The 25104-nt window shown below is 40.7% G+C and overlaps 1 protein-coding gene across 1 annotated transcript in view; it reads left to right on the forward strand.

The window, feature by feature from the left end:
* Nucleotides 1-24804, forward strand: part of bean1 (brain expressed, associated with NEDD4, 1) — a 26346-nt gene extending 1542 nt beyond the window's left edge. The window contains exons 2-5 of the mRNA XM_077614136.1: nt 5395-5487; nt 18940-19143; nt 19923-20058; nt 22633-24804. Coding sequence (XP_077470262.1) covers nt 5463-5487; nt 18940-19143; nt 19923-20058; nt 22633-22957 — 690 coding nt within the window. The 5' untranslated portion in view covers nt 5395-5462 and the 3' untranslated portion in view covers nt 22958-24804. The remainder of the gene's footprint in view (nt 1-5394; nt 5488-18939; nt 19144-19922; nt 20059-22632) is intronic.
* Nucleotides 24805-25104: the final 300 nt, after the last annotated feature.

The raw sequence follows: 25104 nt of genomic DNA on the forward strand, positions 1-25104 counted from the left end.
GGCGTTTCGTCTTTGTCACCTTGCAGTTTCGTGCATGTTAAGTCTAATTTGTGCACATATACCCTTGATTCAGTCATCTTTTCTTTTTAATTTAGAGTTACATTAGTTAGTTTTTCAGGGGTATAAAATAAGAATGAAAACTTAATCTATCCAAATGTGGAAATGCATTATCAAATAGTAATAACTAAATGTTTTTTGTTAAGATATAGTATCTTTATATATAAATTCACCTGTAAAAAAATGCAGTAGTACAATTTTGAGATAAAGATGTTTTTTTTCTCTTACAATTCAAAACAGTAACAATTTTTTTCATGTTCAAAAAAATTGATAATAAAGATTTATTATATATTCTATTTTTGTCATTTAAATAAATGTGTTATGTAAATTTTCACATGAATTTAGTTTATTTGAATTGCAAACATAATTTTATAAATTATATATTTTATAAATGTGATTCTCAACCCCCTCCCCTCCACCTCCATTTGCCAAAATGTGGAGGAAAAATAGATAAGATATATTTCTTTGCATATTAAGGTAATGTTTCTATTTTGTTTAGTTATTCATAAAACATACTACCCTCCCACTTTAAATGGATTGGACCTCTATTACTGTCAATGGCCGCCAATGAGTTAATCCACTTAAATTTTTTTAATAAAGACTTATTGAAGATCAAATAGGAGTGGTAAAGAAACATGTATAAATTTATATTGAATTTTGCATTGAAAATGATGCAAAACCTAATACTTTGCATGAAAACTACAAGTAAAATGCAATCCATTCATTCTGAGAGTAACAAAAAAATTATGCAGTGGTGAAATGAGGAGAAATTTAACACACACGCGGGTGCACGATAGTGAATTGTAGGCGTGTGGTAGTGATTTTTTCCTCCTGCAGCTGTACTGCCATTCCTCCCACATACTTTGGAAACTATCTTCTTTGAGCACCAAGGTCAGCTGATGTTAAAAACATGGATATTTTAACCGTGTTAAAAAATACTAGTAACAATAATAAAACGGAACATGCAATCGGTTTGAAAGGTTGAAATGACGTGTCAGGGTGACAGAACGGGATGAATGAGAGCATGCATACAAATGTGAGAATTATCTGAAAGTAGGTACGAATCTGACCACTGGTGAGAAATTCCTTTTGCCCCCTGATGATTTTAAAGCACCACAAGATTTGGTCATGGTTCTCCACAATTATGCGTGCGTGTGTGTTGGGCAGTTGAGGTGCTTGGTTGAAAAATACCTCATGTAACATTTGAGCATTTATTTTTTGTAACCACTATCCTATTAGCCTATCCCAGCTCACTTCAGTCCAGAGGCAGGGGACACCCTGAATCGGTGGCCATCTGATCCCAAAGCATGAGGAGACAAACAACCATTCATGCTCACACTCATACCTAGGAGCAATTTAGAGTGTCCAATCGGCCTACCATGCATGTCTTTGGAATGTGGGAGGAAACCGGAGTAACCGGAGGAAACCCACGCAGGCCCGGGGAGAACATGCAAACGCCACACAGATGGACGTGACCTGGATTTGAACCCAGAACCCCAGAAATGTGAGGTTGCTGCGTTAACCACTCAGCCGTAGGGCCTCGGTTAAATTTATTAAATTTTATTTCTGAACACATTTTTTTTAATTACGAGAGAGAAGTGAAATTTTGGACATGACGAAGCGTTATGATTTAGATTCTTTCGACCAAGGGTCACCAATTCCGGTCCTCGAAAGCACCTATCCACTCTGTTTTCCACATCTTCCAAATGACCTGAATCAAATAATCAGGATTGTTATCAGGCTCCTGGACAGCTTGCTGATTAGTTGATTATTTGATTCAGGTGTGGTAGAGGAGGGAGATATGGAAAACAGACTGGACAGAGCCTGTTGAGGTCCAAAGTTTGGGCACTGATACAACCATTCATGCTCACACTCATACCTAGGTGCAATTTAGAGTGTCCAATGGGCCTACCATGCATGTTTTTGGAATGTGGGAGGAAACTGGAGTCCCCGGAGGAAACCCACGCAGGCCGGGGAGAACATGCAAACTCCACACAGGTGGACTGACCTGGATTTGAACCCAGGACCCCAGAGCTGTGGGGTTGATGTGCTAACCACTCAAGGCGCCAGGCCGGCATTTTGCTTAATGAAAAATCCAATATTTTTCTCAGAATCATGGAAGCTGTCCACCCTGAAGAGTAAAATATGTCCCAGTACTTTTTGTCCAACATTAATCCAAATCATCAATGCACACCATTTGTGTTAAACCACTATAAACGTTTACAGCCAAATTTCGATGTTTTCCTTGATTTCTTTTTAAATGTGAATCAAATGAGTTTAGCATTTACCCTATTAGTATTGGGACTTGCATGAACTGTAGTGGATAATAAGGCCATTTGTCGAGCTGATCTGTCCTTTTGCCCTATTTGGGTAAATTGGGAAACTGCTCTATTCTCCTTGTTTTGAGGACTTGCTTAAAAGAACGCTTCTTTCTGACTGTTCTTGAAATGTATGGCTTGTTTATGCCTTGTGTGTTTCATTTATTGATTGGAACACTTCAAGCCTGTGGCCATGTTCCAACAGAATGCAATGAAGACACACAATTGTCTTACACCAAGGCACAGTTTTTTTTCTTTTTTTTTTAAATAAACAAGGTAATCTGTTAAATAGTGTTATTTTGCAGTTTGAAAAACATTTGAAAGTTTTTGAGGAGAAGGTGAAACAGATTTATCCAAGTGTGCACAATTGGGCACTACAAAAAATAGGAAAATTACCCCCCAAATATTGGATAATTAAGTTAATCAACCGCTATTTTGATGATCAATTAATGCTTTAGAGTTTGTTGTGATTAAATTGTCCTTATCCTTTTTTGAGCATATTAACAGTAAAAATTGTCTCCTCTTAAATACTTTTTACTCATTTAAACATTTAAGAAAATATTTTAGGTAAAAAAATTAGCAAATGTGGTCTTTTACTGTTGTCTATTTTTATTAAAAAAACAAAACAGGTAAAAAAAGTAAATATAATCCCGGATTTCTGTCATCCTTAATGACATTTGTGAATTACATTTTAATTAAGAAAAGGAATTTAGAGATTGACAAACATCTGCTTTTGCTTGAGAAATCATTGTAGAAATCAGTGTTTTTGTTTCCCATTCTAATTTCTAGGTAAAATGTCAAATCCAGATTAATATAACAATATATAATATGTGATCTGATTAGTCAACACATTGCATAATAAAAGTGGGGAACACAATGTATGTTGACAGCTGACAACCTTATTTAACTAATTTGTTGGTGTGAAATCTAAAATGGGTCAATTTTCTACAACATGTCAAGAATTTCAATGCTGGAATCTCTTTAAAAAACAAAAAACAAAACAAATATATTGTGGTTAAAAAATATCGACCAGAGTGGTGGAACCCATGTTCCCTCTGGTCTTGTGTGGGTTTTTTCCGGGTACTCTGGCTTCTTCCTACATCCCAAAAACATGCATGGTAGGCTGGTTGAATACTCTGAATTGCCTCAAAGTAAGAGTCTGAGTTGTGTTTCCTTGTTTTTCTCCCTGTGATTAGCCCACCTGGTACCCATAGTCATGTGGGATAGGCTCCAGTAACCCCTGTGCCCCTTTTCACAGCAGAGACTATATTTTTTTTTTAATAAAAGTGAGAGAAAAGGCTCAATAATGAAATTTGATCGTAATTAGCCTGCTTTTCTCAGATGCCTTTGCCTAAAAAAATCCCCAGAAGAGAAGATGATGTAACACTAAGAATGTGTTTGCAGTCTATAATTTATAAGCGTGTTATCCATAGGCTTGCTAGCACAACACTGAAAATCCGTAAATGATTGTTAATTCTGGTTGTGATGTCACAAGGGAGGGTGTGGGGTTGGTTTCCTTGGAGCAAATCCCCTCCAACTATGGGTACTGGCCGAGGGACACCCTGGATTGGTGGCCAGCCATACTTAAGGGGGAGTGTTCAACCAGCCTACTATGCATGTTTTTGGAATCTAGGCAGAAACCGGAGTACCCAAAGAAATCCCACACTCGCCCAAGACCCGTGACCGTTCGTTTGGTCGCCGGACGTTTGGTCGCCGGACGTTTGGTCGCCGGACGTTTGGTCGCCGGTCGTTTGGTCGCCGGACGTTTGGTCGCCGGATGTTTGGTCGCCCGGACGTTTGGTCGCCCGGACGTTTGGTCGCCCGGACGTTTGGTCGCCCGGGTGAATATAATTTTGAGAGCTGGTTTCAACAGTAGATATTTAGATATGAAACTCTCTCTCATGAATATAATTTTCAGAGCTGGTTTCAACAGTAAACTCTCTGTCATGTTGTCAAACATCCGGCGACCAAACGTCCGGCGACCAAACGTCCGGGCGACCAAACGTCCGGTGACCAAACGTCCGGGCGACCAAACGTCCGGGCGACCAAACGTCCGGCGACCAAACGTCCGAGTACCCCCAAGACCGGAGAGAACCTGGGATTGATCTCAGAACAATGAGGTTGATGCACTAAACCAGGGGTCGGGAACCTTTTTGACCAAGAGAGCCATAAACAATTCATATTTTCAAACATTATTCCTTGAGAGCCATACTCAGAATTTAAAAGTAAAAATACATGAAAATGTGTGCATTTATGAATCATTTCACCACTTTGAAAGTAAAAAAAGTCTCTGAATTCTTTTGAGAACATTTGTTCGCTGTTGCTAATCAATGAGTATCAATGAGAGTATGCATGCAGAAGAGTCTAATGAAGAAAAATTATGATTAAAAAGGCGCTAGAGATAGTTACACAGTTTCGGCGTGACGCTCCCATTGGTGCGTTCGGGACTTAGGTCTCTCACCAGCGATTCCCATATTTTACCACACAGGTTAGCGGAGAGCCATATACACCCATCAAAAGAGCCACATATGGCTCCCGAGCCATAGGTTCCTTACCCCTGCACTTTAATTTGTTGGCATGGTCACCATTAATAGCACCCTTAAGTCTAAAAAAAATAAAAGTTTTTCTAAATATCCAAAAGAAATGACTTGCTTTAGAAAGGGTTAAATATTTTACGTTTCATCTCATCTCTCACTCTCCCTGGAAGGGTTTAACTCAAGCGTCAGACCTAAAACAACCCTCCCTTCACACTGTTGTCTATTGAAATCTGTCATAATCAACAATAATGCTTTGCCCCATTGCGCGCGTTCACGCACACACGTACACATAGTGCCCGATGCTTTATAACGAGCAAACTAGGACGACGCACACCTCCTTTTCCTGTCCCTGCCATCAAGTTTATCCATCGAAGCGCCTCTCGCCAATTGTTTGTGCGGATTGTTTTGCCTCACCTTTCTAGCCTAGTCTAAATTCTTTTGCTCCCCCCTCTTTGACCTTCCCTGCAACCTCCCCCCTGTAGGACTGACTTGGAAGTTGGCTTCTTGCCTCTTGAGATGTGCCGGGAGGAAACACAGTGAGCACGAGTTCATGCTGATGAAATTGATCTGCTCAGGTAAGAAAATGCACTGTTTCTTCACTCTGTTGGATTTGTAGTGTAGAATCAGCTTAGTGGTATTGAATTGAATTGAATTGAATGCTTTTATTGTCATTTGCAAGTATAATGGGATTTAAAGCAATGGATGTCCAAGCCATTTGAATTGGGAGCGAAAGCAGCCTTCCTTGTTCAAATGGACTGCATGTGCATTTCTGTCAATGGCACTGAAACGTGAGCAGCTAATCAGTTAAATGTTTTGCAGTTATGCATGACAGAAGGTGTACACATAGAGTAAATAGTGGATGCCTTATAAAGGGTTTTGATGAGGGGCAAATAGTAAAAATCTTGTCATATTAGAGACAGATATTAAACCACCATAGGAAAGAATGAACAAAGTACATAGCATGCAATAAAAATGTTTGGTAAATTAAGAGTTGAATTCAGTAGAAAAGGTGTGATTTAAAAAATACTTACCGTAATTACTCGAATATAACACGCAGATTTTTGCTATATAATTAATTCCAATAGTTGGGGGTGCGTGTTATAATCAAGAACTAATTTATTTTTTATTTTTTTTATTTTTTTGTGTCTTGTTACATGGCCCTTAGCCTGGTGCTTTTTCTTGCCAAATAAATTGAATTGAAATTGAATTGAATAAAATAAATTACAAATTTTCGATCGAAAAAAGCATTGTCAAACTCACTTTGACGCACGGATTTTACGTCATCTCGTAGAGCCGACGCACGGATTTTACGTCATCTCGTGAAGCCGACGCACGGATTTTACGTCATCTCGTAAAGCCGAGACCACCACTGCCCCCCTCTAGCCTCGTACCCGTCTCAGTATAATCAATAACTAAAATAAATTACAAATTTTCGATCGAAAAAAGCATTGTCAAACTCACTTTGACGCACGGATTTTACGTCATCTCGTAAAGCCAATCGGATGATGTGTTGTGGGAGGAAGAGGAAGTGGATGAAGGAAGCGTGGACGTTGATAGGATTCTCAACGAAGAGATGTATGAGAGGACAGACAAAGAGAGAGAGGAACTCTTCATTTGAAGGATTCTAATGAATAAATTTGTTTGAACAAAACAATCGTGAAACGAAGAAAAAAAGGTAAGATTTCTGATTTTCGTCAGCGGGAAATTTTAGGTGCGCACTATATTCGAGTACTGCGTTTTTCCAGATTTTTTGGGCCCAAAATTACCTGCGTGTTATTTTCGAGTGCGCGTTATATTCGAGTAATTACGGTAATTGATTATTATTCATAAAATACATTTTGAGAGAGCACACGACTGATGGACAAGATTTTAAATGATGTGGATTAAAAAAAAAAAAAATCAGTTTTCAACGCTTTGAGAATTTACTGTAGACTCTTTTTTCACTATTCTGGTATTACTAAATTGTAAGGATTATAATCAGACATTCATTCATCTGCCATACCGCACTTCCTTTGCTGGAGTCTATCCCATCTGACTTTGAGCAAAAGGCAGACTGCACCCCAGACTGGTCGCAAGCCATAGGGTACATAGAGAGACAAATGACCATTCGCACTCACAATCATACCACCACCAGCGGGAATCAAGCCCGCATCTGCCCGCACCTTAGTCAAGCGAGTGAACCTCTACAGTTACCATTAGGTGAAAAACAGACATTTACATTTAAATTGTAAAATAAAGTATGTCGCTGTATTTTTCAAAAATCTAAATCGGTTATATGGAACCCAATTTGTTAAATGTGTATGCATTGTATTAAATCAATCAAAAGCCCTTAAATAAAATTGAATTGGGGCAGATTATCATAAAACAAACAAACATTTAATGGTTTTCGGATTGATATTGTATTGTATCGTATTGTCCTGAAATTGGTGATACACACTTCTAAGTGGTTCACAAATGATGTAGATTGATTCATTTTATTCCAAAAAGGAAGAATACATTAATCAGAGTATTGTTATGTGAACTTGAACCAGATTGTTGTAGAAAATGTCAAATTTCCTATGTTGTTTTATTTCCTTGTAATGTCACTGATTGTTTAAATGTGTAAATTCAATCATTTTCTGAGCTGCTTATTCTCACAAGGGTCACAGGGGGTGCTGGAGCCTAGTTTAACACTCTAAATTACCCAGGGGCAATTTAGAGTGTTAAACTAGCCTACCCTGCATTTCTTTTGGGGACGTGGAAGGAGACCATAAAGGAAACCCACGCAAAACCCACACACGACCCCAGAACTGTGAGACACGCTAACCACTCGGCTGCCGGGCCATGTGTACATAATATATTATTAAACTCAGTGAATTCTCTTGAATTGAATCAAATTCTGGCAGACTTTTAACATCAGCAAATATCGTTTCATAGTCCAAATTATTGAAATGTTTCACTGCTGACATATATTGACCATTTGATGCAGATGATAAAGAATAGTCTTCGGAGCATTGTTAGTATAAGAGAGCATAAAGCTATGGGTTGTTTTAAACAGATAGATATTCACTTTTTTAATGTTTAGTTTGACAGTAAACCTCTACTCGGTGTGACACAGTGATCCTTAAAAAAAGATTTTTGGGGGGCGTTGAGAGGAGACACCAGCACAATATGATGCTTACTTTCCTCGAGAACAGTATCAAGAGCTGTAGTTTAGTGGCTATCTTGTCTTTATTTTTATCCAGATAAGAGGTTGAGCTTTTAAACCCCAGAGAACAGAAGCTGGTATTTATAGACACCTCAATAAAAGATGAATCTTTCGCTTACGCAACTCATCCTGACCACGGCGGAGGCGTCCAAGAGACGGACGGACATATGCCGGCCTCCCTTCGTGCCCTTTAAATCGCTTTCGCTCGCTACCTTATTCTCCTTGCCTTCCTTCCCTGATGTATTATTCACATTCCCAACTGACTCTTTATGTGGCCCTCCTCTTCCCCATCCCTCCTGTCTCCCCATCCCCAGCACCTGGGGTGTGATCCCCCAGAGAAAGTCGCGCCAAGAGACAGATAAAAAGCTCAGGGATGGCTTGCTGGCCGGAGATAAGGCACTGGCCAGGTTTGACATTTTGCGGACTGATGCTTTGTGGTGGGAGTGCAATGTGTTTACACCACTTCACAGTATTTAATGACAATGTCATGCAGCAACATCACTGCATACCAAAGATTACATTGACATTATTTGTACAGGGGGACGTCTAGCTGACTCAGTTACTGTTGGGTTCAGGGTTTTCCAATCTTTACTGAGCCAAGGCATTAGAAAATTGGGACACTAACTTTAAAGGGTTTAGTTGGTAGATGTGTGAGGACCGTGGAACAAATTAGAGAATTTACATATGAAGTACACCTCTACTTACGAAATTTTCAAGTTACGAAAAAAGTTCGGGAACCAATTAATTCCGTAAGTAGAGGTACAATATTTCTTAATAAATATATGGGTAGAATAGATCGTTTTCACTTGGTGACTTCTTTAGTATATTCCTATGCCAGCTGAGTTTGGGCAAAAAAACAGACTAAACCCTAGATTTTTTGCCAGTCAGTTGTAGGGCACACAGAAACAGACATCTATCACCAACATATACATTGCCTAGAAAATGACAGTGTGTGTTTGTGCTATCAGTGGCAAGATGATAAAAGCTGAAGCTATTCTACATACGGTGGTTGTGGGTGTGCACAGCTGTGATGCGGGCAGATCTGAAATGGAATCTGCATGTTTTCCCCCTGGCTGCACACATCATTTAACCATCATTGCCGCGCGACTATGCCTCGCCTCCAGCCAGCTATCAATCACCGCATCACTGCGCTTTATGGAAATGGACGCAGGGGAAAAAATGCTTTCAACAGATTTTTTTCTGGCTGAATGTGACCATCTGAGCCTCTATAGGGTGGCTTGACTTATATTTATTTAAATAGATTTAAGGTGTTTCAGAATAGCGAAGCAGTTGCTAGTTAATCCAGTTAGTTAGGAAGGGCAAGTAAAGGGTAAATGTCAATTTAAGGTAAGACTGATCAGCTGTTGACAGCATTGCTGTTGTACGTCACTGTATTGTGCGTTTGTATGTTGTATGCAGACAGTTGTTACGGGGCTGCGTTAACACAATTAAGCATAGCCTCTTCCCTTCTCTATTTGATCATGTCCACTGCCACTTCCTGGATGGTCATTATTGCTCACACAAAAAGGGAGGAATAACAAATAAAATATATACTATATATATACAGAGACTAACACAGAGGAAGGAAATATCACATATAAATAGCTTTTGTTCCTGTTGTTTTTCAGATATGAATATATAGCCAACGACACGATACAAAGTGGTTGGTCAAAATTAATCGTCTTTGGTCTCTTAATTCTTATTTATTCTTTTAAGAGGCTGAAGGCTTGAGAAGTCGCCACTCAAGTAGTTGTTCTTGTTCTTGTGGACACCAACTTTGAAGTCCTACTTCTCCATTATTCATGAAACAATCATCTTGAAACTTGGCAGCTAGTATACAGCATATCTGGTGATACGATTCGTACACAATTTACAGGTCAATGTTGATTAATCCCGATACTACACTTTAAGACAGTGCATCTCAAATAGCTGTGTGCCTTCATAGGGGGGCTCAATGCGAAGTTATGCCTGGGAGCACCAGACTTAGAAAAACATACTTTTTTTACTAGAATAAAGCATAATTGCACATTCACTAAGTGGCACGCTCACCGTCAGAGTTCGCACAGGGATTACATCATCGAAGAAGAACAAACGGTCCAGAGCAGAATTATCCAGCGAGTTAGCAATACCCACTGACTGATATTTGGCTTTTCCCTTCAGGGGTCACCACAGCAAAACGCCATGGAAAAGTATGTGACCGAGATAGAATGAAAGGTGAAGAGCAAATTTGAGTATATAAATAGTATCTTTTGATTCTTGGATTTCAAATTGTGATTTTTTTGGTGATAGGGCTGATTAATTGTAGACTTATATTTGCTTTCAAATGACAAACGATTCAATTCTTATGCTCGTGACGTAACCCAAATTTCCATGTACACCAGATTTGACCTTTAAAGTCAAAATTGATGTCAAAATACCTCATGGAAAACAAGCGTACAATAATATAAATAATAATAAATAAGGTGGCCCGGCAGCCCAGTGGTGTTGGCCTCACGGTTCTGGGGTCGAGGGTTCGATCCTAGGTCGGTCCTCAAATTGTGGAGTTTTGCATGTTCTCCCCGGAATTGCAGGGATTTTCTCCGGGTAGTCTGGTTTCCTCCCACATCCCTTCCCCCACCTGGCACAAGTTCAACTTGCTCACCTTTTTCAGGTCTGATGTACCCCCCGCGGTTCTGAAAATGAATGAATAATAAAAAATATGAGCCACTTGATGGTGTAGTGGTTCACATGGCTGACTTGCAGGCAGCATGGGATGGATTCCTGATCAATGGCAGTGTGTTTGTGAGTGTGAGTGGTTGTCGGTCTCTCTGTGTGCCACTCAACTGATGGGGTGCAGTGATAATTCAATTCCAGGCTCCTCCAGCTCAAAATAGATTTGAAGTCTATCACCGTTAATGGCAACCAATATGTTAATATCAGCTTTGAAGTCATTCATTACAAGCCACCGCTTGTTCATTTAACTAATGAAGAACCGTAATAAGGTAGAGCAGCTGTTTTTCATAAGGTGAGAAATAAACGCGACGGGTGTTGTCACTTGTGAGAGAAGTGAGATTTCTCCACCAGGCGACCGGACCACTCATTAAAAAATAAATCCCAAGTCATCAGGCGGTCTTGGCGTTATCCAATGTTTATTGGCACATCTTGGTAAAATGGTAAAAACGGCATCTTTTCCATTAATAAAGTTCTTTAGCAACCAATTGGTGGATCTGGCTTCAATCCCTGTGAGCACTACATGTTTAAGGATCCATCAACGTTGGATTTATGGACAACAGTCACAGAGGTTAAGACCGGGAGTGTGCAAACCTTTTTGCTCCGAGATCTAGTTTTTAAGGGGCCAACCTCACGCAATCTACCTTTTTCTGGCCCACCGACAAAGCAGTTATACATATTGATTACAAGCAATGCTTGTTTAGAACCAAAGTGCTACGAAATGAAACTGTTCATCATCAAAGGAAAGACTTAACAAGCAGCTGCAACAAGTCATTGATATTAGCCGAGGCTGTCGGCGCCATAATTAGATCCTGATGAGACCTTAACGATCGTTAAATGTTCCAAAAACTAAAAAATTGCAATGTCGCGGTACAAATGAGACATTGTTCAGGCCCGAAGGAAACTAACAGACTGGATCAAATCTTACTCTAACCAATATATGGTGTCCCCCCGCCTACTGCCCGTAGTCGTCTGGGGTGTGCTTCAGCAACCCTGCGACCCTTGTGAGGATAAGCAGAACAGAAAATGAATGAGGCGGCCCGGTGGCGCGAGTGGTTAGCGCATTGGCCTCACAGCTCAGGGGTGGAGTTTACATGTTCTCCCCGAGCCTGTGTGGGTTTCCTCCGGGTACTCTGGTTTCCTCCGGGTACTCCGGTTTCCTCCGGGTACTCCGGTTTCTTCCAGGTACTCCGGTTTCCTCCGGGTACTCCGGTTTCCTCCCACATTCCAAAGACATGCATGGTAGGCTGATTGGACTCTCTAAGTTGCCCGGTACTCGGACGTTTGGTCGCCGGACGTTTGGTCGCCGGACGTTTGACAACATGACAGAGTTTACTGTTGAAACCAGCTCTCAAAATAATATTCATGAGAGAGAGAGTTTAATATCTAAATATCTACTGTTGAAACCAGCTCTCAAAATTATATTCACCCGGGCGACCAAATGTCCGGCGACCAAACGTCTGGGCGACCAAACGTCCATGCGACCAAACGTCCGGCGACCAAACGTCCGGTCACGAAATTGCCCCTAGGTATGGGTGTGAGTGTGCATGGTTACCCGTCCCCTTGTGCCCTGCAATTGGCTGGCCACCAATTCAAGGTGTACCCCGCCTCTGGTCAGCTGGGATAGGCTCCGGCACCCCCCCAGACATGAGGATAAAGCGGTTCAGAAAATGAGATGAGATGAGATGAGATGCGAAAATGAAAGCATGATTTTTAATTTATGATGTTACAATAACTGATACTTTTGTCAAAAGAGCTTGACACTGTTGTTTTTAGAGATTTGGCTTTCCTCCCTCACATCGAGGAGAAGCTGCTCATAACTCGGAATGACAAAGTGTCGCAGCGAATGCCAGCATCCCATTTGATGCTCGTCTATAATACATGTGGCGAATGCGGGAAGCCTCACAGAGTGTGCAGCAGTTATGTACATATATCGCTATACCATTCAGAACAGCTGACACCAAAAAATAAATGACTACCTTCTCTGCATGCAGACATTGTAACAAATGTGGTGAAATTACTGCAGATTAGGCACATCACGGTTCAATGTAATTAACTGCCATTGACAGCGACAGACATCCAATCCATTTGGACTCGGATAGCAATCATGGCAGCCAATGAGTTAAGGTTGTACGGTTACAATCTAATTTCCTAGCACACGGTGTTGTTTTCTCCCTGGTGTCTCAACTCTCGCACGGCTAATTGTGTTGTTTGTCTTGGTGTTGCACTCACAGCAGAAGAAGGAAATGTTCTCTCACTGCAAAGCGTTCCTGAGACAATGCTCGCCAAGACTCCAGACGAGTGCCGAGGCATCTTTGTCTCCTTTTTCTCTGCTAACATATAGTTACTTCTCATCATCCTCATCATCATGAGCTCGGGCTTGATTGTAATTTTAAAATTATGGCTTGAGACATATATGTTATGTCCCAACGGTTGGCTGGCAACCAATTCGGGGTGTCTCCTATCTGCTACCCGTGGTGGGCTGGGATAGGCTCCGCCATCTCCCGGGACCCTTGTGTGGGTAAAGAGCACAGAAGGTGAATGAATGAACATCTCATCTCATCTCATCTCATTTTCTGAAACGCTTTATCCTCATTAAGGTCGCAGGGGTGCTGGAGCCAATCCCAACTGTCTCCGGCGGGGGACACCCTGAATCGGTGGCCAGCCAATCGCAGGCCACAAGGAGACGGACAACCATGCACACTCACACCCAACCCTAGGGGCAATTTAGAGTGTCCAATCAGCCTACCATGCATATTTTTGGAATGTGGGAGGAAACCCAGGCAGGCACGGGGAGAACATGCAAACTCCACACAGGTGGACGTGACCTGGATTTGAACCCAGGACCCCAGAGCTGTGAGGCCGACACGCTAACCACTTGCTCCACCGGGCCGCCCTATTAATGAACATACTATATATGTAATGATGAAAATAAATGCATTACAATTTTCATTTAATTGTATATGCAATAGGTTTATCATTGTTAAAAGACTAATAAAAAAAGGAACCAAATATCAAATTAATTGACAACTATTTTAGGATAACCATTTCAAGACTATACATCTAAAAATAGCTTCTCTTAGTATGAAATAGTCACTTTTTTTCAAAATGTATTAACTACTACTACTTTAACAAAATTTAAAGGGAAAACAGACATGCCTTTTGTTTTCTTTTAATTATTTGTAGTTTATTATTTAAAAATGAATGTTTATTTTTTTTCAATTCATTCATTGTTTTAAATCGTAAATCATAAAAACTAAAAAATAAAATAAATAAGAGTCGGTAGACAAAAGGAGCCTATCCCAGCTGACTTCGGGCCAGAGGCGAGAGACGTCCTGAATCGGTGGCCAGCCAATCGCAGGGCACAAGGAGACAGACAACCATTCACACCCACCCTCATACCTAGGGGCAATTTAGTGTCCAATCAGCCTACCATGCATGTCTTTGGAATGGGGTCGAAGTTTTTGTTCGCAGGTCGGTCCTCACTGTATAGAGTTTGCATGTTCTTATAGGCTTGCGTGGGTTTTCTCTGCGTATTCTAGTTTCCTCCCACATCCCAAAAACATGCGTAGTAGGCTGGTTGACCACTCTTAATTGCCCCTAGGTATGAGTGTAAGCACGAACGGTTGTCCGTCCCCTTGTGTCCTGCGATTGGCTGGCCAGTGATTCAGCGTGTCCCCGCCTGGTGCCCGTAGTTGGCTGGGATAGGCCCCAGACCCCCCGCGACCCTCGTGAGGATAAAGCGGTTCAGAAAATGAATGAATGCTGCAATTACACCCTCTCTCCTCAGAAATTGTAAATTTCCTGGGTTTAACACATCAAACCTGGAATTCTATACTTTCATTTTCTGCAATATACGCAAACTTGAATTAATGGTAGCGAAAGCAACGAGTTTTTGTGCGACAAAATGCGGGTGGTCTGAACGCAGCATAAGGCAGTTAGAAGCATAACACATCACATGCTCTATTAATATGAGAACATGTTGAATCACGTGCTACAAATATCAACATTTAGCACCAAGCCTCCCCAAGGAGAGTGATGGGACGCCGAGGAAGATGAAGACAGCAAAGTTAAACAGCATTGGGGGATACGGTGTGTGTTTCGTGTGTGCGCAGTGTGCAAAGTGAAGCTCTAATGATCTGTCACACGTTGAAGTAGAGTAAGTCCCCGGGGGAAGGATGATGCTTGGAAAGATGCTGGAAGAGGAACGGGGAGAAAAAGGAGTCTGTAGTCAGTGCAATAGTGTGTGCGTGTGAATAAAGCTGTTACATAACGTGATATCCCTCCGCTGCACTCGCTTTTTCTTGCTCTTCGCACCACGCCGCTTGGCACGCAGCTTTGGGTGCCACGTTGCTCGCACTGCAGCATTTTAACTCTTGATGCAGACTCAAATATTCAGGTCTAGGTCTGGGGGAATTTACACAGATTTTACTGTTCGTCTGGGACATATTAAATTGATCAAAAGTGGCAGAAATACAAACTGAAAAAAATTGGAAAGATAGCAGAGTCCCACAAAAGGAAAGTTTAATGCTTTTAATGCAATGAATTACTTTGTCGTTCCAGTTGAAGTCAAATGTGAAACTACACACTGTCTATCTCTTGCATTAGCACGACACACAATCCCTTCTGTGCAATAACTTCGGGGTGTGCAATATCTTAGATCAGGGGTGTCAGACTCGGGTTGGTTCGCGGGCCGCGTTAACGTCAACTCGATTTCATGTGGGCCGGACCATTTTAGATATATTTAGATTTTTTTAAATAAATGGATTAAAAGAACTGGATTAAAATCCCTGAATATTCTGTTTTTTTCTAAAACAATGTTTATTTTAGCTTTTTTATATATTTTTAGATTTTACTAAATGATTTTTGAACTAAAAACACAGGAAAAAATGATTAAAAAAATTACAATTATTGATTTAAAAGGGGGAAAATCAGGGAATTTAATATACATCTATACTCTTCATTCTAATTTGATCCTAAAACAGAAAGTTGGCACTCACTTTCCCCGGCCACACAAAATGATGCGGCGGGCCAGATTTGGCCCCCGGGCCACCATTTTGACACATATCTTAGATTGTGCAATATTTTAGAATTTACCTTGCTAGGACGTGACTTTTTATACTTTTATATTACTTATTTATGTTTTTACTGGGAAAACGCAGTTTGTGGAGTAGCACCACCAATTTCGTTATACGCAGCTGTGCATAATGACAATAAAGACTTTTGATTGATTTGATTTGATTTATTGCCAAATTACTCCATCCTGGACATCTCTTTACTAAAATACTGAAGAGGAAAACGTCGTTATTCTCTTTTATAGGTTTTTAAATTCTCTTAGACAGGAGATGATGTCACACAATTCAAGAGCAAAATGAAAGCCATAATCACATAAGCTAAATACATTTAGTCACAATTTAAAGCAGGCCTAGACCTCGGCTCCCGAGTGCTCCATGAGGCCTTCGAGAAGATTTAGTTCTCACCTTCCTCAATTTGATGTAAGCCCACAAGTTAACCCTGGAACGGCACCCGTGTGAATCACACCGAAAAATAAATTCCCTCTGCAGCTGCACCAGGGCCAAAATAACCAATCAGCAACGACAGCTTTGCTGCAGGAAAGAACTTCTTTCCTGTAGCAAGGCTTCTTTCAAAGAAGTACCGTTTTCTTGGAGCATAGCCTGTTACCCTGTGGTTCTTAAGATCCTCATTGACATTTTTGCTATGATTTTTTTTTTGTTATTGTTACTGTGTCGTGTGTGTTTTTGGAGTTTAATACGTATCTTAACAGGCCTCCTTTGTTTGAAGTGAAAACATAATTCTGCTTCTACGAACCATAACTGTATGCCTCTTCTTGATCTTTGTCAAATTAAACATGCAACGAGAAACCGACACATAGTGTTACCTCGAGATACGAGCTTAATATGTTCTGGGACTGAGCTCGTATGTCGATTTACCCGTAACTCAAATGAACGTTTCCCGTAGAAATGAACTAAAAACATATTAATTAGTTCCAACCCTCTGACAAAAACACCAAAAACAGGATATTGGATTGGAAAAACATTTTTATTTGTTCTAATTCGCCATCTATTAACAGAGTAACAAATAACTAGTGGTTATGACGCTTAATAGTACTAAAATTAGATGGATTTCATGGAGGGGAGAGAGAGAGAGAGAGAGAGAGAGAGAGAGAGAGGGACAAAGAGAGAACGAGAGGGAGAGAGACTTTTTGCACGGCAACGCGCTCGTAACATAACATAAACAAATTTAAATGATCTTGGATTACGTTACAGACACTCAAAAATAAATTTAATCTAACTTTACACTAAACTTAATTCTAATTTTGTTTTACATTTTGATACCTTTCTTCTCCCGGGTTGGCTCTATTTGCCCCGCTTCCACCCTGACTTTCAGATGCAACCTATCGAGGGTTGTTTACTTTTGTCTTCCCTTCAAAATATTCCCAAAATGATGCACACAAATGTCCTCACAATAGGATAACGCACGACCACTTGCCAACTTGCCCAGGAAGTAGTACTCACCTCGTATTAGCGAACAAGCTCCGCCATTCGCACTGACTAAGGGGAAAAAAACACTGAAAAAAATTCAACGCTCCACCCAATGCTCGTAGAGACATTACACGAGGGAGTTGCGACCAGAGACAGTAACCGTGATGTTCTTATGAGCAACCTCTCGCGTCCGCTGTATGCTCGTATATCAAAATTTGTCTCCTATCTCAAGATAAATATTTGCTCTAAATTTTACTCGTATCTCAAATTGCTCGTATGTCGAAGTATTACTGTACTTTATATGAAAGTCCCCCTGTCGACTCACGTGTTACATTACTGAATTCGATTGATTGGACTTAACTGATCCACAACCTTTTTCTTGATAAAATAAACCCTAAAAATTATTTAGTTCCTTTGTTTCGAACCCCGTTGCTCACAAAGAATGTCACCCTCACAAATATTAGAACAGCACTCATACCAGTCAACTTATACAGTTTCCCCATATTTTATACGTTTTTCGAGCATTTCAAATTGTGCACGGTGTATAACAACTCTTATACGGGTCATTTGTATTTTCTAAAGGGTACGTTTTTTTTGTAGGACCGATCTTTTCCCCGTTTCGGCTGAAATCCGGATCGTCTCAGTCACTGGTTGCTTCAAGCATGATAATGCGCACGCGCATCGTTTCCGTCCATACACGTGCACTATTCTTTCCCAATCCTCCTTCCCTTTCACACCTGCATATTTTCATTAGTCACGTCCACCTTTATACTATAATGTCAGGTAACAATGCACCTATAGATGGGCCAGCGGCATTCAACGGCGGCACCTACAGAATTTTGAATTGTTTCGAAAATATGGCTAGTATGGACTTAAGTAAGAAGAAATTAATGATCCTACACTGCCACTTATAATAAGCAACACTAAATTTAGTGCAAATGGGAAAGAATTGTTTGTTGTTTATTTGGTCCAAAAAAAACCTTGTTTACACAGTTAAGTTTGTTTTTATTCTACATTGTCTGTCTTGCTTTGAGTAAATAGGTGCCGCGTTGTGTTTGTAAGGTTTATCATCGCAAATTAAGGGCATGTGCAATCATTTATAAGGTGAGCCGGTATGAGGACTACATACAGTCTTTGATTGTACAATACAATGAATAAAAATCCTTGTAAATACTCAAAAAAATAACACTCACTGGCACTTTTCTACGCCGCCAACAAGTCAGAGCTACAAAGCTTAATTGTGACCTTCTTTTTCTACTGCTTACTAATGATAGTGCTTCTGTGCAAAGGGCCACGCTGTCACCCAGTTGCCAAGATGTCCATACAATCAGAACAGTTTTCATACAAATTCCTTCATTGTTGAATTTCTTCTCAATCCATGACACTTTTCTTTGGATATTTTTTAGAACCAGTTAAAAAACACTGAAAAGCCAAATAAAACCAAAAGAAAATAATTGTTTTTTGGGTCAAGTCTCAGAGCTTAGATTGATCTTAGAATTTCACGAGCCTAATATGCACACGATAATCACCTGAGATCCCCAGTTGTATTGACCACTACACGGACAGCAGCCTTTGCATATTTAATTCTGCATTTTACTCAAACAGCTTTTCTTTTGTAAATTCTCCAGTGAGCTCGAACCAGAGCCATGGGGAGTACCCAGACTGCAGAAGTGAGCATGAGTCTGGGGGTGAGGCGTCTCTCTTGGTGTCTCCACTGGTGGTGGCGGGCATTGTCATAGGCTTGGTGCTCTTTCTCTCCTGCGTCACCATCATTGTGGGCAGCCTGCGCAAAGACAGCCGCTTGAGGAACCCGAACCTGAGAGCCAGTTACGGTCTGTATTCACGAAAGTTGCATTTCAAATTGAAACTTGTATTTTGGATGTAAATCGAGGTTTAAATATGTCAGTACGTCAGTATGTACAGTAATCCCTCAGTTATTGCGTTTTCACTTATTGCGAATTCACTACTTTGCGCTTTTTTTCCGCTCTTAATTATAATTTTATTTTACGTTTAGAAAAATGTGATGCTAAAACTCGTAAGCAGAAGCCACTCTTGCTACTAGGACCCAGCACTGAAGAAAAAAACTTATAATAGGGGTTACCCTACTTCGCTAATTTTCAATTATCGCGGCCATGTCTGGTCTACATTAACCGGGATATTTCGAGGGATTACTGTACATACTGTGGTAGTTAACGAGAGCTGAATGTTTGCCGTATACAATACAGAAGTGTATTTTGTGTTGACACATGGAAATAACCAGTGTTTTTGCCAGTGTATTTATTAAGGATAAAAAAAACATTAAGTCAAAAGAAGGGGGAAAAACCAGGCTTCTGAAAAAGGAAGACTAACTAGCATCTAATTGCATTAGTGAACCTTTCCAGACACTTTGTTTTAACTCATTTGTTCAAACTGTAGCTCTGGTATCATTTCAAGGTCATTTGTTTTAGGTTTAGTAGCAAATTTAAGACCCTTAAGGAGGTTTGCAGACTTAAACCAAAAATAAATAAAATATTGTAACCCTGACCTAAAACCTCCCTCAAAATCCAATGCCGTCTTGAAATCCTACCTTTCAAACCTGACCTCATATTGAAAGCTTTAATTATTATTGCAGGTCCAGATGGTTACTCCTTTGGCGGTTCTGTGGGAGAACTGAGGTCAAGCTGCTTCGAAGACTTTCCACCCGGTTTGGACTTTGACTCTTACAGTCTGTCACAAGTCGGCCACCTGTACCCTGACTCACCACCACGGTTAGCAGCGTTCTCTCAGATTTCTTCTGACATATTTTTGTACGCTGCTCCTTCTGCCATTTCCATTAACTATCAATGTATGCTTCTTCACTGACTGGCTGACTGACCTCCTTTGTGCGTGTTCATTTATGAGAATGTGATCCTTCTGCTCTTGCTGCCCTTTGGACGCGTCTGTGCAGCTCTAAAAAGGCCACGTCATGGTGTGTTTGAGCTAAATGTCAACTGGTTTAATTGGCAACTTTAATAATTCAAATACACCATTCAACCTGCTGTGCGGGGATTTGTGTGTGAAGTCCAAAAGGGGATGAAGGATGTGAATAAAGCAACAGGAAAGGAAACAGAGGGAAGCAGATGGAATAGAAAGGAAATGGAGGAGTCACTGAACAGGAACTATATGCTGCATGTATTTGTGTGTGTGTGTGTGTGTGTGTGTGTGTGTGTGTGTGTGTGTGTGTGTATGTTTGTGCCACAGATGGTTGACAGAAACAGCTCACCTACTGAGAAAGTCAATGTTACACTTCTGACACACACGCCATATGTTGAATGGTAAAGTCACATCCAAAATGGCAACAAAGGCACGCCTCCCGTCGTTATACAGTAATACATGTATACAACGATCCCTCATTTTCGCAGTTAAAGGAAACTAGAACCCTTCCCCTCGAAAAGCGAAAAACCTTCAAGTAGGATTTGCCCTAATCCCCCAGAAAAAATATAATCAAATAAAAAAGATTGACAGTATATGTACATGTATTAATACACTTTCCAGCTTAAGGTGCAGTGTTTCTTCCACCTGACTTTGGTGCGGGCAGTCTGTGATTCTTGATTCCCACTCAGGGTGTAACTGTGAAAGTGCGTGGTCTTCTGTTTCATTGATTGGCTGGCAACCAATTCAGGCTGTCTCCCACCTCCTGCCTGTGGTTGGCTGGGATAGACTCCAGCACCCCCTGTGACCCTTGTGAGAATAAGCAGTATGGAAGATGAATGAATGAGTAATACACTCTGCTTTACCTTACACTGCACAGTGTAGTATGTAAAGATTTCATTCATTTTATGTATCGCTTATCCTCTCAAGCGTGCCTTGTTTACACTTTATTATGTATAAAATAGTGATCCCAATTTCTTTCATACTACGGGACGTAGCAAACTGACTGTTGCATTTCACATGCTTTATCATGAGCCGCCTCGTAGTGTAGAGGTTCACTCACCTGACGCCAGTGCGGGCAGGCGCGGGCCCAATTCCCGCTGGTGGTGGTATGATTGGGGGTGCGGATGGTTGTTTGTCTCTCAGTGTACCCTACGGCTGACTGGCGACCAGTCTAGGGGGTAGTCTGCCTTTCGCCTGAAGACAGCTGGGTTAGGCTCCAGGAACCCCCGCAACACTTTCGAGGATAGGCGGTATGATGTATGAATGTCTGTATGTATGAATGAATTAACGAATGTTTTATCATTACTTCGACATGCAGTTATTCCTAACAACGTGTGGGGTTTGCCTGTACAGTCATACCTCTACTTACGAATGCCTCTAGGTACAAAATTTTCAGGTTACGAAAGCGGTTTTATATGAAAAAAATCCAAGTCACGAAATCCCCCAAAAAGTAAACGCATTCCCTTAACCGTTATTTTATTTCAATAGGATTTTTTATGGTTTATTTGCACTCATCTCATCTCATTTTCTGAACCACTTTATCCTCACTAGGGTCGCGGGGGGTGCTGGAGCCTATCCCAGCTGACTTCGGGCCAGAGGCAGGGGACACCCTGAATCGGTGGCCAGCCGATCGCAGGGCACAAGGAGACAGACAACCATGCACACTCACACCCGCACCTAAGGGCAATTTAGAGTGTCCAATCAGCCTACCATGCATGTTTTTGGAATGTGGGAGGAAACCGGAGTAGCCGGAGTAAACCCACGCAGGCCCGGGAGAACATGCAAACTCCACACAGGTGGACGTGACCTGGATTTGAACCCAGAGCTGTGAGGCTGACGCGCTAACCACTCGCGCCACCGGTCCGCTCTGGTTTATTTGCTACCGAGCACAAAGACGACTACACCAAGTAAACAGACACAGTTGTGTCGCTCGGTCAAAAAATTCCATTCGCACTTCACGAAAGTGCCTTCCTTCCAGTGTGGGTGTGTGGTCACTCGGGGTAATCCGAGTCGACACTGCTGGGATTTGAAGCATTACGCCACAATGGATAAGAAACCCCCTAGCAAATTTGCACCTCAACCTATATACATCACCATCTTTCAAAACACATTAAAAGAAAAAAATCCTGTCAAGCTTGTTGCCTCAACTTTTTTTTTCAGGGTTATAACACCTTAGATCAGGTGTCTCAAATCAATCCTCAAAGGGCCGCAGCATGGCAGCATTGGATCTGTTGGAACAAAGACCAATACCCACTGCGGTCGGTTGCGGAATCGGTTTGAGACCCCGACTTTAGACCAATCATGTTCTGCAGACCACATTCTAAAGGCATTTGCTTGGTCTCCGACTAGCTGACAAGTTAGACTATTTTCTGACAAGAAAACTCGCACTAATTTTGCACAAAATGCCTTTTTTTCTATCATCTCCACAGCTACGATGAATGTGTGGGCCCAGGTTGCACTCATATTTACACACCCACAGATGACCCCCCACCTTACTCGCTGTGGGACCCTTGTCTGGACGACACAGAGGGAGCAGAGGAAAGTCCCGGCACAGCCAGTGCCGCTTTGCCGCCCTTGGAGCATCAACATGTCACATCCATCTCTTTCCCTTCGGAGGCAGCGCCACCTTACGAGGCGGTGGTGGGCGAACAGGGGCAGCCCCTCCCTCTTGTACCGTGTGACCTTACGAAGCACCAATCTGATAGGGACGTCGAAAGCAATAGGAGACAGTCGGCCATTAGCCAGAACTCATAGGACAAGTCTTTCTGAGAGACTTACACCAAACGTAAACCCTTTGTGGACTAAAACTCAACACAGAGAGAACACTTTTCTTCAGGAAGTTTATGGACTCAACAAACTCTCCCTATGGAACTTGGATGGGACCCTAAGACTCTCCGCCATGTTACGGTAACACCACCGTGCGGTTCTAATTTTGCCTGGACTATTGAAAAATAAGAGAAATCCTTTTTAAGTTGAAGCTATTATACAAGCACATAGAGTACAGCACTCTTTTTGTCACTAATACCATGGCTGAACCTCATTCAAAATCAACATATTGTGGTGTTTTGAAAACTGTCAGACTACGGACCATGATTTCAACCATCTGAGACATAAAATGCACAATCATCCAAAGAAACGATGATTGTTGTAAAAAAGGGCCAACAGAGAGAAGCAACAGGGTTGAAACTATTAGTAATGCCAACTCGATTCTTATGCTACAAGGAAGAATTTTTATGATTAGCAATTTTATTTCTAAAGTCACCTACGATGAAATTTCCACTAATTTAAAATTTTATTTTTGCAGTATTCTTTAACTTCAGGGCAAAAATAAATAATAATAATATTGCATTTGGCTGTACCCAGCCTACTGCCTATTGTTGGTTGGGATTCATGTGAGGATGAATGGCTCATAAAATTATTGAATAATAATAATAATGTATTTTTTTTCCACTATCAGAAAAAAACAGCAAAAAGTGAGTTGGAAGTTGACTTGCTTTTTAAATATCTTGTTGTTCAATTGGAGGAATATACAGTGGTACCTCTACTTACAAAATTAACTGGTTCTAAAACTTGTTTCATAACTTGGATTTTTCGTAAGTAGAACAGTACTTTTTAGGTAAATTCCCAAATTCGTTCCACATTCCTCAAACTACCAACTAAACCCTTTAAAAATGATCAAAGTGCCCCAATTTTGAAAGATGAGAAAAACTAAAATAGCAGAAAGTGATTTCAAATTGTATTAAAATGAATAACAATCATCAAAACACATTTCCTATTCATGCAGGTGCATAAGAGCAAGGAGGAAGCTAAAGTTAGCACACAAACACATAAACACATGTAAACCATTTCAAATCATGAATTAAAAACAATTTAATATTGAATAGAACTCCAAATGAGCAAGTCTGTCCATCTCGTCATTCAATACAGAGAGGCCATGCCAAGGAGTCGTCGATTTTAATGCTTCCTTCTGCTTCAATATTGTAGCAATGGTAGTGGATTACAGCCATATTGGCTTGCAATATCAATCATGGATGGATAAGAAGGCCCATATCTTGATTTCATTTGCCCCAATTTTTTCCAGTTCTTTTAAATAAAGAACAAAGTTGGTTTAACCAGACTCGAAGAATTAAAAAACAAAATAAATAAAAAACTGTTAGACGACAAACGGCAGTCAAAAGAGAGTTGTTGAATTCCATAGGATTTAATTATTTTATTGTCATTATACAAGTATAATGAGATTTAAAGCTTTCACCACTCAGTGCACAAGAAACTGACAAACAAATCATCAGTAAATAAGAAACAAATAAGTAGTCCAAGTGAGATCAGCAGAGCGGAGCGGTCTCTTTCCATCTGAAGTCCGGAATGAGTTCCATGGTTTTGGCGCCAAGTTGTTGTTAGACGGCCAATGGAGCACTCCAGCGGAGTGTGAGGAGGTTGTCAAACAGAACACAACGCTCCTGCGCCAATTTCAAAATAAAGTAACAAATTCAGGAAATGTATTTACACTTTGGTGGATTTCGTAACTTGGATCTAGTTTTCAACAAGATTTGCTCAATTTTCTTCAACAAAACATGGCTCTTGTACTTTATTTGTTTAATCTTGTGTAATTTTTTTATTCATGGAGTTTTTTTATGCTTTGAATGGTTAATTGCCAAATTAAACCACAAATATTCTTAATCTTTACATTGATATCAGCCTTTTAAAATAGACTGAGTTTAAGTTTAACTTTTGAAAAGTGAGGTTAAGGACGCTGGAATAGGTCACCTGAAATATCAAGCCATATTGTCTTGTCTAATGGTGGACAGAAATAGGTGCATTTTGATGAGTTTTTAAGATACTAACCTTAGTATTTATATCATTATTATTTCATGAAAATGAGACTCATGAGTACTCTTCTATTA

The sequence above is a fragment of the Stigmatopora argus genome, chromosome 11, assembly GCF_051989625.1.
Source record: "Stigmatopora argus isolate UIUO_Sarg chromosome 11, RoL_Sarg_1.0, whole genome shotgun sequence".
Taxonomy (NCBI): Eukaryota; Metazoa; Chordata; class Actinopteri; order Syngnathiformes; family Syngnathidae; genus Stigmatopora; species Stigmatopora argus.